General features: G+C 46.6%; 1 protein-coding gene across 3 annotated transcripts in view; it reads left to right on the forward strand.

The window, feature by feature from the left end:
- RAD18 (RAD18 E3 ubiquitin protein ligase) overlaps nucleotides 1-12,688 on the forward strand; it is a 75,399-nt gene that overhangs the window by 31,413 nt on the left and 31,298 nt on the right. For all 3 annotated transcript variants that reach the window (XM_007522261.3, XM_060180782.1, XM_060180783.1), the window contains 2 exons: nucleotides 9,470-9,546; nucleotides 11,516-11,576. In XM_007522261.3, coding sequence (XP_007522323.1) covers nucleotides 9,470-9,546; nucleotides 11,516-11,576 — 138 coding nt within the window. The remainder of the gene's footprint in view (nucleotides 1-9,469; nucleotides 9,547-11,515; nucleotides 11,577-12,688) is intronic.

The raw sequence follows: 12,688 nt of genomic DNA on the forward strand, positions 1-12,688 counted from the left end.
GTCTCCAGTGCAGCAGTGTGGCTTGTGCCTTTAGTTTTTGTTTTGCATTTTTGTTAGTAATGGTTTTCAGGCTTTAGTCAGAAGGTCTTTTTTTTTTTTTTTTGCCTCCAGGGTTATTGCTGGGGCTCAGTGCCTGCACCATAAATCCACTGCTCCTGGAGGCCATTTTCTCTCTGTTTATTGCCCTTGTTGTGGTTATTATTGTTGTTGTTGATGCCATTTGTTGTTGGATAGGACAGAGAGAAATGGAGAGAGGAGGGGAAGACAGGGGGGAGAGAAAGATAGACACTTGCAGACCTGCTTCACCGCCTGTGAAGTGACTCCCCCTGCAGGTGGGGAACTGGGGGCTCGAACCGGGATCCCTACTCTGGTCCTTGTGCTTTGTGCCATGGAAGGTCTTTTAAAGAGTTATTCAGGGAGTCGGGCTGTAGTGCAGCGGGCTAAGCGCAGGTGGCGCAAAGCACAAGGACCGGCATAAGGATCCCGGTTCGAACCCCGGCTCCCCACCTGCAGGGGAGTCGCTTCACAGGCGGTGAAGCAGGTCTGCAGGTGTCTATCTTTCTCTCCCCCTCTCTGTCTTCCCCTCCTCTCTCCATTTATCTCTGTCCTATCCAACAATGACAACAACAATAATAACTACAACAATAAAACAACAAGGGCAACAAAAGGGAATAAATAAAATAAATATTAAAAAAAGATTTAAAAAAAGAGTTATTCATAGGTATTTGATGCGTTTGATGCAGTTGTAAGTGGAGTTTGATTTGGATCACAATGGGCCATTTATTTCCTCCATCTCCAATGTTTCTCTGCCCCGTTTTAAACAAACTCCATCTCCTTATCCCAAGAGCCTAGGAAATACCAGTTTTTCTTTTCTTTCTTTCTTTCTTTCTTTTTTTTTTTTTAATGCCCCATGAGTGTGTCTTTTCTCAAAGGCCAGATCACTGAAACTGTACCGATTGTCTGGTGCGTGGTCTTTCGTATCTGGTTTCTTTCGCTTAGCTCGCGACTCGGGAGAGCCAGCGTGGTGTCGTGTGTGTCAGCAGCTCATTCACCCTTTTCTCCCAGCAGCTCCGACTGAAGCTGTGTTGACTGATTCTGCACATAGCTGAGAGGATTATTAACATCTCCAGCTGTACTTATTGCCCGTCTTTCCGTTAAAGACTATTTTCTGCTGTTCTCTGATGATCTGAGGCTCAGTAGTTCTATGTATTCTCAGGGTCGCCTCTTCTTGAGTTGGCTTGTGAGACGTTTGTCTTTGTCTTTGCTCTTTTGTTTTTTTTTTCTTACCTCAGAAATCTTGGTGAATGTAGGAACTCTGTCTTTTGAAAAGATTTTGTTTACATGTGTTTTTATTTTTAATTGTTTCTATTTTTTAACCATTTTATGGGGGGGGTTAATGGCATACAGTATGGCTGCTGACACAGGGCTGCCTCTCACCTCCCCGTGATCGGTGTCTGCAATCCACTCCCCACGGGATGCGGGTGCACAGAGATTCATTCCAACACCCTCTCCTCCCCTGCCCCTCCCCATTGTTTTTATTTTTAAATATTTTATTTTTTATTAGTGATCTAATATTGATTTACAAAATTATAAGACAATAGGGGTACAGTTATACACCTTTCCTACTATCAGTGTTCTGTGTCCCCATCCCCTCCATTAGAAACTGCAGTGGTTGGGAGTCGGGTGGTGGCGCAGCCGGTTAAGCGCACGTGGCGCAAATCGCCAGAACCTGCGTAAGGATCCCAGTTCGAGCCCCCGGCTCCCCACCTGCAGGGGAGTCGCTTCACAAGGCGGTGAAGCAGGTCTGCAGGTGTCTGTCTTTCTCTCCTCCTCTCTGTCTTCCCCTCCTCTCTCCATTTCTCTCTGTCCTATCCAACAACAACGACATTAATAACCACAGCAATGTTAAACAACAAGGGCAACAAAAAAGGAAAATAAATAAATAAATAAATAAATAAAACTTAATTTATAAAAAAAAAATGCAGTGGTTCTACACACACACACACACACACACACACACACACACAGTGGTTCTCCCAAGGTTATTTTATTTTAGACACACACACACACACACACACACACACACACACACACACACACACACACACACGGACATGCAGTGGTTCTCCCAAGGTTATTTATTTTATTTCAGACACACACAGACACACACAGTGGTTCTCCCAAGGTTCTTTATTTTATTTGAGACACACACACACACACACACACACACACACACACACACACACACACACAGACATACAGTGGTTCTCCCAAGGTTATTTATTTTATTTGAGACACACACACACACAGAGAGACATACAGTGGTTCTCCCAAGGTTATTTATTTTATTTGAGACAGACAGACAGACAGACACACACACACACACACACACACACACACACACACACACACACACAGAAAGACATGAAAAAAAAGACCAGAGCAGCTCCGCTCAGCTCTGGCTGACAGTGAGTGGTGTTGGGGGTTGAACCTGAGAGCGACAGGCAGGAGAGTCTTGAGTAACCATTATGCTGTCTCCCCGTTGTGGGTGTACTCCTTATCTTATTCTACTCTTTTTCTTTAAATCTATTTCATCATTAATATTCAAACTGAATTTTATAAGCAAAAAAAATGATTCATATTTGCTTTTTAAACTGAATTTGACGAGATACCATTAAGCTACAGGGCATAATTTTATTTTTATCTATTTGGTTCGGTTTATACATCTCCCGTTTTGCTCTTTTCTGTTTGACCTATCTGTTTTTGTTTTTATTGCTTAACTTTAAGTTGAGTACTTATTTTATTTTAGTTTTGCCTTTTGTCTTCACTATTGATTTGCTACTTTGTACCTTAGTTTTTTCTTACTGATCATGCTAGCATTTGCCACATGCATCTTAAACCTGCCCCAGGCACCAGGTTGTGGTGCATCTGGTTAAGCGCACACATTACAGTGCACAAGGACCCGGGTTCAAGCCCCGTGGTCCCCACCTGCAGGGGGGAAAGCTTCAGAAGTGGTGGAGCAGAGATGCAGGTGTCTCTCTGTCTCTCCTCCTCTCCACCTTCCCCTTCCTCTCAATTGCTGTCTCCAGTAAGTAAATGTAAAAACAAACAAACAAACAAAAATTCTATCCCAGGCTGCCTGCAAATAGTAGCCCAGTGTTTCGCAAGCCACACACAGATGCGACAGTGTCCGTCCACTGTTTCACATCTCTCATGGACTTTTCTTCTGCCTCTGCTCCCAAAGCCTTTAAGATTTCCTTATCATTCTTGCTTCAAAACACCCATTTTACCTTGAAGAAAGGAGAGGAGGAAGTCTGTGAGCCTGCCGCTGCCGCCTCTAGCCTTCCTCATTTCTCCGGCCACACCCAGGTCTCCGCCCAGCACCATTTTCCTTTTGCCTCCCCCCACTCATACCCCAACCATCAATACTTCCTGTAAAACACACGTCATTGATTGGATTGAGACAGAGAGAAATTGAGAGAGAAAGGGAAGCTAGGGAGAGAGAGAGAGTGCCAGAGAGGCACCTGCAGCCATACTTCACCACTCACACAGCTTCCCCTCGCAGATGGGGACTGTGGACCGCAGTATTTATTATAATGTAGAAGCGTGGTGGACAGACTTTTCGGCTTTTATTTGCCACTGTGAGACTTTTTTAAAATTTTATTTATTTTTTATTTTTTACCAGAGCACTGCTCAGCTCTGGCTTATGGTGATGCGGGGAATTAAACCTGGGATTTTGGAACCTCAGGCATGAGAGTCTCTTTGCATAACCATTATGCTACCTGCCCGCCACCCCTCATTCTGCATTCTCTCTTGAAAACCTCATTTGGAAATACTTCTGCATTTAGGGGAAAGTTAAGATACTACCCTAAAGAACATTCACATCTCTCTTCAGGTTCACTGGCTAGCCGTCTAGCCATCTTGCCCCTTTTACTTGGTGAGCTCCCTTTTCTTTGCGTGAATTAGATCTCTGTGTGTTCGTGTTTGGACACACACACTTTTTAAATTAAGCTGTCCGAGAACAAAAGATTGGGTAATCTTGACTCTTCACCCCATAATACTTCATTGTAGAGTTATAAAAAAAATGTAAAAAAAGAATATTCTCTGTTATTGCCACACACAGCTACAGTCTTAATAAGTCTCACTCTGCTGCAATACTTTTTATCAACCCCATCATCTCCGTGCCAGTTTCTGCAGTGGACCCAGGAGTGACCTCTGTGGTTCTGCCTGCCCGATCAGTGGTCCAGCACTGGAAGACCTGTCACAAGAGTTGCACTATCTTTTCAATCTCTTTTCACTCTGGAACATTCTTTAGCTTTTCTTTGTGTTTTATGACATTGGCATTTCAGAAGAATATAGTCTTTGTTGGTATTTTTTCATTTCTTCTAAGTCGCCATCTTTCTCGCTGGGCGCTGCCTCATGTTTCCGGGAAGTCACACTCGGGCTGTGCGTTTTGGGCTGGACGGCTGTGTGAGGACACTTTGTCCTTCTCTGGATACCTCAGCTGCAGGAATCTGATGACTTTGTGCCCTTGTCATCTCTCTGGTCACTAATGAGGAGTCAGTAGAGAGACACTGGATCACCCTGCGAGTGTCCTGTCCCCCACTTACATTCCCAGCCCAACCAAGTGGTTAGTATTCTCTGGTCACTTCTGTGAAGGTTGCAAAATGACCAGTTTTTAATCATTTCATTATGGTGGTGTAACAGTGGCCCACAGGGGCATATCTGCACATCTGCACATACAGCTGTGTGGCCCCCATACTCCTCCTCAGTTTGCTCCCCTCCCTCTTGATAGTCACTAGAACTTTTTTTTTTTCCCATGGTTATCACTGAGGCTCGGTGCAAAGCCCTATGGACCCACTGCTCCTGACAACCATTATTTTCCTTTTTTTGACAGAACAGAGAGAAATGGAGAGAGGAGGGGGAAGACAGAGAGGGAGAGAAAAAGACAGACACCTGCAGACCTGCTTCACCGCTTCTGAAGCTTCCCCCCTGCAGGTGGGGAGCCGGGGCTAGAGCCCTGATCTGCGGGCAGGTCCTTTTGCTTAGTACTATGTGCACTTAGCCAGGTGCGCCACCACCTCAGCGTCCGGGGCAGTCCGGTCTCTCTCTGTGTGACAAGTGCATCTGCTTCAGCAGCAGCCTGTACTCCATAGGTGAGTGAGGCCGAGGCCGACCTGCAGTTCCCTTTCTCCTTATTTCACCCAACTTAGTGACCTCTGCTTCCACCCATTTTGTTCTGATTGTTACCGTGTCTCCTTTCTTCACTGTGGAGTAGTCCGTAGAATTTATATCCTATGACTTCTTCATCCACTCATTTAATTAATTAATTAATGATTTTGTTAGATGCCGTGGATGCAGAGGGAGAGAGGGAGAGAGAGAGAGAGAGAGAGAACACAATACCAAGCTTCCCTCCATGTGGCACACATGGCAAAGCAACGCACTAGACAAGGGAGCTCTTTTTGCCAGCCATTTAAACATTTATTTCACTTTTCTTTTATCCCACAGAACATAGGGAAATGGAAAATGGAAGGGGAAGATAGAGACCTGCAGCCCTGCTTCACCGATTGTGAAGCCCCCCGCCCCCAAGCAGGTTGGGGCTGGGGGCTTGAACCCAGGTCCTTGCACATGGTGACGTGTGCACTCAGCCAAGCATGCCACTGTCCAGTTCCTGTTGGATTGTTTGTTTTTTTAATTATTTTTTTTCTACCAGTGTTATTGCTAGGGCTTAGTGCCTGCATGATGACTCCACTGCTCTCAACAATTTTTTTTCCTGCTAAAGAAGGGGGGAGGGAGAGAGAGAGAGACAGACAGACAGACACCTCCAGCACTACCCCAGCTGTCATGAGGCTTCTTCCCTGCAGGTGGGGGCAGGGGGCTTGCACTCTGGCCCGAGCATATCCCTCCACTCTGCGTGCAGTGGGCCACGCCTGGCCCCCATCCAGTCCTTTTTTTAATGAAAACATTCCTCCTCCATCTGCCAGTTGGTGCTTGCCATGCTTCTGAAGCCCAGAGCTCTCCGCTCGTCCTTGGTCACCTGTGTGGCTTCACAGGCTGTAACTCCACCCCACCACGAGTGTTTTTGGTATTGACGGTTTTCTAGGCTTGGGCAGCAGGGCCTCTTCCCCCCCCCCCCAGCTCCTCCTCCTCCTCTCCTGTGTCCCCACTGTAACACGTTCGACACGTCCTCACTCCTCCCAGAACAGGATAGTGTGTGCGGCTTATCGAGTCCTTGCCCGTCCCGGCTCACGGTGGGTCAGCCACTCCCTGGGGAGTTCCGGCTGTTTCCACTAGGAAGCTCGGTCATGGCTGCCAGCTAGTTGCCGGCTCCTGCCTCTGTGTCTGGCCTCTGCCCGCAGCTGGGGCTCAGGCGTGAGGCACATGGTACATAGGCACACACAGGGTGCACACTGTATCCACTTACGTGTTATGTGTGCGAGTATGTATATGTGTGTATTAGAAGTCAGGAGAGCATTCCCGTGTCTTTAATCCAACCCCACAGGATTCTTTTTTTTTTTTAATATTTATTTTATTTATTTATTGCCTTTTGTTGCCCTTGTTGAACAGGATTCTTTTTGAGTATTAATATTTCTTGGCACACCTGGTTGAGTGCACGCCCTAAATCACACAAGGACCCAGGTTCAAGTCTCCAGTCCCTGCCTACGGGGGAGAAGCTTCATGATTGGTGAAGCAGGGCTGCAGGTCTCTCTCTCTCTCTCTCACTAATAAAATATTTGTCTATTGTGTGTGTGTGTGTGAGAGAGAGAGAGAGAGAGAGGAGGCCGAGATGGAAAGGGAGGGAGAACAGAGCACTGCTCAGGGATCGAACTTGTGGCCTCAGACCTGCAGGCTGGCACTCTTAACAGCCTGAGCCCTCTCCTTGGCCCCTCATAGGTTGTTTTGTTTTTGTGTTTCTCTGCTCCCTCCCTCCCTCCCCCCACCCCCTGTCCTCCTTTGCAATAACATCATTTACGAGTTTATCCAACACTACAGTCCATCTGAAATGGGCTCAAAATTGCTTCCTCTTTGACACCTCCTATTCGGACCTCTTTTTAGTGTTTTCTGCCCAGGCACCTGCCCGCTCCCGAGACGGAGGCTGCACAGTCCAGATACTGCGCTCCTCTGAGGATCTTCTCTCCGGAAGCTGTGGCCGTGTTGCTTATTTGACATGCACTGTGGTTCGTGTGTTTCACCGTCTCCTGCCGCTGTCGTCCAGTCTCCTCTCAAGCATAAGCTGCAGCCGCTTTCATGAGACACGGAAGCTGCTTTAAAAAGGCCGATGTTTCGGGCTCAAGCCGGTGGCCATTCCTGGCAGCGTCACGCAGCTTAGCGGGCTTGTTTTCTTCTGCGCCGAGCGTGCATCTCACTGCTGAAGCATTTTCCACGATGAGAGCTTATAACGTTCTTGGCAGCTGGTTCCGGTGCTGAGTCATCTCGCTCTCAGCACTTTCTCGTTGCCTTTCCCCCAGCTGAGATGGTCCTGCTTTAGTTGAGAAGAGTTCTCGGTGCAGTCCGTCCCTCTAGACTGTGATGTGGCACTTCAGCCTGGTGCCCACGGCGGTCTGTGTCTGCAGGCGGCTCAGCCCCCAACCCCGTGACTTCAGGGGCTGTGCTCTTCTAGTGTCAAAGGGTTCTGATCTCTCGACTTGTTGATCTTTCACGTTTTGTGCGTGTGTGGGGGTGGTTCTGGGTTACAGGCTTTGCAAGCCCCTGCCTGGACTCTACAAAAGATCACAGGAAACCCAGGAACTTGGTGCCCTGCTCTTCATCCCCAAGTTCCCACAGCCTGAGGGATGACTCAGGGAGTGAGTGGAGTGGCATGTCTGAGGGCACGAGGGCCTGATTTTGCCACCTGACGCTCACTCTTTCCAAACAACTAAAAAACAGGTTTTTTTTTTTTTTTTAATTTAATTCTGAGGTCTCTGGTGTATCTCGGTCCCTCTCAGAGCTCTCTCACTATTGTCAGGACACCCAGGGATTTTAACGTAGTGACAGAGGATAAGAAGCAAGCTTGTCCTTGTTGTGCAGGACTGGAAGTGTTGGTTCATGCCTTTTCAGTTTCTGTCTTAGGTGCAGATACACCTCAGGTTGTTATAACTTCTTGGTGAACTGGCCCCTTTTTACTTGATGCTTTTCTTCTTTATCCTGATAACATTCACTGTTCTCGGGCCTGTTGTCCCTCAGACTAGTAATAGCTAGCCCAGGCTTCTCTCCACTGATAGCCACATTATACACTTCGGTCATCTGTGTCCTTTACTTTAAAATTGCTTTGCTGAAAGCTTACAGTTTCGACTTTCTTTTCTTTTTTTTTGTTTTTATTATCTTTATTTATTGGACAGAGACTATCAGAAATTGAGAAGGAAGGGGTAGAGAGAGAGAAAGAAAGACAGCTGCAGCCTTGCTTCACCACTCCTGAAGCTTTTCCCCTACAGGCGGGGACCGGGGCTTGAACCCAGATCCTCGTGCACTGTAATGTGTGCACTTAACCAGGTGCTCCGCCACCCACCCCTGCACCCCCCTTTGTAAAAATCACGTGTTTGTGTGTGAGAGACAGGCTGACCAGAACTGCTTTGCTGCTTGTGATGCTCGCTTTGCTTTTGCCCTTGTTTTGCAGTCGCAGAGACCAGCGGCAGGGCCTCACACATCCAAGGCATGCACTCTGTCACTGAGCCCCTGTGGCTTCTGTCTGTCCCCCTTGAATTTTAGTTGGAACATCTTGACATCGGAGGCAGCATGATACCTGTGGGCAACACCGAGAGTGTGCCTCAGGGCTGCTGGGCGCCTGTGATTGGTAGCTGCACCTCCTGACAGCAGTTCTGGCCACAAGGCCATTTCCCTTGACCTGTTGACCCGTCTCTCCTTGAAGAGCAGCCCCCCGGGCGGGTATTTAGTATTCTGGCTTTTGAGTGGATAGAATTTAATTCATATTAACACATTAATTTGCCTTCCTGTGGGGCTGCTGTTTTTATCTGTCTACTCAAAGGCAAAATAAAGATGACTGTACCAGTGTTTGCATGCATAAAGGTTTAGGCTTTTAACTCTGCTGATTTTTTTAAAAATATTTTTTAATATTTTATTCCCTTTTGTTGCCCTTGTTTTTTTATTGTTGTTGTAGCTATTATTATTGCCATTGTCGGATAGGACAGAGAGAAATGGAGAAAGGAGCGGAAGAAGGGGGGGAGAAAGACACCTGCAGACCTGCTTCACTGCCTGTGAAGTGACTCTCCTGCAGGTGAGGAGCCCAGGACTGGAACTGGGATCGTTGCTCCGGTCCTTGCGTTTTGCACCACCTGCGCTTAACCCACTGTGCTACCGTCCGATTCCCTTTCTGCTGATTTTTTTTAACCTTTCATTTTAAGATAGCTTTCAGTGGGCAGAACACCAGCTTCAACGACGACAACTTCAGCAAATACAGAACAGTAAGCGAAACCAGGCAACTAACACTGGCTCTGTGTCCTTATCTTAACAGCCGCTGAAATAGTTCAAGAGATTGAAGCTATGGAGAAGACCAGGATGCGTCTGGAAGCTAGTACACTCAGCGACAGTGTATGTTGATGGGGATCTGTCTCGGGAATCCGGGTAGAAGTGAAAAAGGAAAGTGAACTACCCACGTCAAAGCGAGCTAGCACTGACCTGCTCAGTGAGAGAGACATAGGGTTTACTCGAAGCTCCTTCTGAGCTCACGATTCTGTCATACCTCCTGACATGCAGTGCAGTTCAAAGTGGAATGTCCTCGTGAGTTAGGGCCTTGGAACAAAACAAATCCTCTTTCTGCTGGTTGCATTTGATAAGCGCTTTATTTTATTTTTAATTATTTATTTCCTTTTTGTTGCCCTTGTTTTTATTGTTGTTGTAGTTATTATTATTGTTATTGATATCGTCATTGTTGGATAGGACAGAGAGAAAAGGAGAGAGGAGGGGAAGACAGAGAGGGGGAGAGAAAGATAGACACCTGCAGACCTGCTTCACCGCTTGTGAATCAACTCCCCTGCAGGTGGGGAGCCGGGGGCTCAAACTGGGATCCTCACTCGGGTCCTTGCGTTTTGTGCCACGTGCGCTTAAGCTGATGCGCTACCACCCGACTCCCTGATAAGCGCTTTAACCTCTGATCCGCGTGTGTCTTTGTCTGTAAAGCTTAATTAGGCCTTTGAAAATGATCTTCTCAGTCTCCTTTGAGCTATGACATCCTGTAATTTTGTGATTTACACCAGTGAAGAAATTAAGTAATACTGAGAGTTTGAGGAATAATTGCCTACAAGCTCACTGAGGAAATCGGAGATGGAAACTTCTATGCTATTGTGCTCCTCTAGCTTCACACCCCCCCCCCAAAAAAAAAAAGAAAAACTTGAAAAGATACCAAAGAAAAGTTGTCATTGTCACTGTGTCCTTTGAAACTGGAGGGAGTGTGTATTTTCCCTGCTAGACTTGCTTTCTTAGATTGTCTGGTCATGTCTTAATAAGAAAACAGGCACCGGGGGGAAGTAAGGTTCTTGTCAGATATCAGGAAAAGAACAAGGTCTTCATGGATTTATAATTATCCATGGTGCCAGCTATAGAGATGGCAATATATCGCATAAGTAGATCTTTGATCTTTTAAGTCTGATTTTTATAGTGGGGTTGGAAATGTAATCCATCAATTTTTCTACATTTTATCTTTCTTGGAGATTTGGAGAAGTTGAGGCATAAAGAGCGAAAGTAGAGTAGTGTTACTAACCCCCTGCTACATTAATCGGTGGGAAAAACCAAATCTTTTTTTTTTTTTTTTTTTTAATTTATAAAAAGGAAACAGTGACAAAACCATAGGATAAGAGGGGTACAGCTTCGTATAGTTCCCACCACCAGAACTCTGTATCCCATCCCCTCCCCTGATAGCTTTCCTATTCTGGGAGTATGGACCCATGGTCATTGTGGGATGCAGAAGGTTGAAGGTTTGGCTTCTGTAAGTGCTTCCCTACTGAACATGGGAAAACCAAATCTTTAAAATGTTCAACTGGTCACTCTCTTACCACTTCATTTAGTCTGACAGACTTGGTCTAGCACTTCCTACTCGTAAGACTAAAACATTGTCAACCACGTCCCAATCGTGGTGTTGAGGGCAGGTGCTCAACTTAGTTTTCCTAGACCCTCTGAAAGCAGAGATAAGAATTGACTTTTCGGGGGTCAGGTGGTAGCGCAGTGGGTTAAGGGCACATGGTGCGAAGCAAAAGGATTGGCATAAGGATCCCAGTTCAAGCCCCCGGCTCCCCACCTGCAGGGGAGTCGCTTCACAGGTGGTAAGGCAGGTCTGCAGGTGTCTATCTTTCTCTCCCCCTCTGTCTTCCCCATCTCTCTCCATTTCTCTCTGTCCTTGCCAACAATGACGACATCAATAACAACAACAGTAACTATAACAACAATAAAAAGCAAGGGCAACAAAAGGGTAAATAAATAAATAAATACATAAATAATTGGCTTTTCTCAGACATCCACACTGAAAACGTCTGTAGTTCTCATTTCTATTTTTGGCTTCTTTTAGATCATGGTTTTTACGAAGAACCAAACAGAAAAGGAAATCGACGAGATTCACAGTAAATACCGTAAGTTCTGTGACTCTCTGCTGACCGTCAAGTGCATGGGTTGCAGTGCTGCGTCTTCAGAGCTCTCAAAGTGTTGTCTCATATCAAATGGCGTCAAATGTTTCTGGAAGGCTGGTCGCAGTTGAATGTTCACTCACGCAGCGACTTTTTTTGTAGCTCTGCCCACTCTGGTTTCTGGCAAAACATTCTGCTTTGAGCTTATATCAGCCAGCACTTTGGAAATATTAATTAGTTGCTTTCAAAGCGTCTCTGGAGAGAAAGCAGAATTGACCTAGGGAGGCTACTCAGACGTGAAGGAGGCCCCAGCTGGGCACTGTGGGTGTGACAGTAAGTAAACAGACTGTTCGCCTGCGGGCTTGGGTTCTAGTGAGAACAGTCAGAGAAGAGGTGTTGTTTTCGACGGGTTATGTTGTTTTCGCCGGGCTGGCTTCACGGGCGGGTAACAGACGACCAGGGATTCATGGTTGAGCTGTAGGCAGTATCTCTTTATTCATGCAGGACGCAGCACAATCTAAGCCGAGCTAAGCTAAACTAAAGGTACTGTAAAACTCACAATGCTGTCTTTATATACACTTGCGAAGTAGGGTGGAAACAGGATGTGACATAGAGAGGGTGGAGAGAAAAGTGACTGGTGAAAAGAAGGGATCAGGGTGTGACAAGGAGGGGGGGTGGAGCAAAAACATCATGAAACAGTGGGGATTGAACCAATGCCCTGGAGGGAGGTGCTTGTTAACAGCGGTTATGTAAATAGAATAGTGTTAAGCAGGGGGGATTTAAACCAAATGAAACAGAAGGGGTCTCATGCATACCAACAAAGAGGAAGAAGTGCAGGTAGGTCCCAGTAAGACCGGACTGGCAGTCAGGGAGAGCCTACTTGTTTCTTCTAAATCGCGGGAAAAGCAGGCCGCCCTCTCCTGCCATCTGGGTGTTTGTGGGGGGAAAGGGCGTCTGTGTCCCTGTTCCTCACCATCCCGGTGAAACGTGGGTTCCGCAAGGCTGTCTCCGCAGCAAAGAAAAGTAGGCATGAATGGCCAGTCCTCCCCACCACAAAGACATGTTGTGACGACCCGTATAGTTAAAGGAGTATGTCTGCCATGGCTTCCTGGAAAAGA

Source organism: Erinaceus europaeus, chromosome 21 (assembly GCF_950295315.1).
Source record: "Erinaceus europaeus chromosome 21, mEriEur2.1, whole genome shotgun sequence".
Taxonomy (NCBI): domain Eukaryota; kingdom Metazoa; phylum Chordata; class Mammalia; order Eulipotyphla; family Erinaceidae; genus Erinaceus; species Erinaceus europaeus.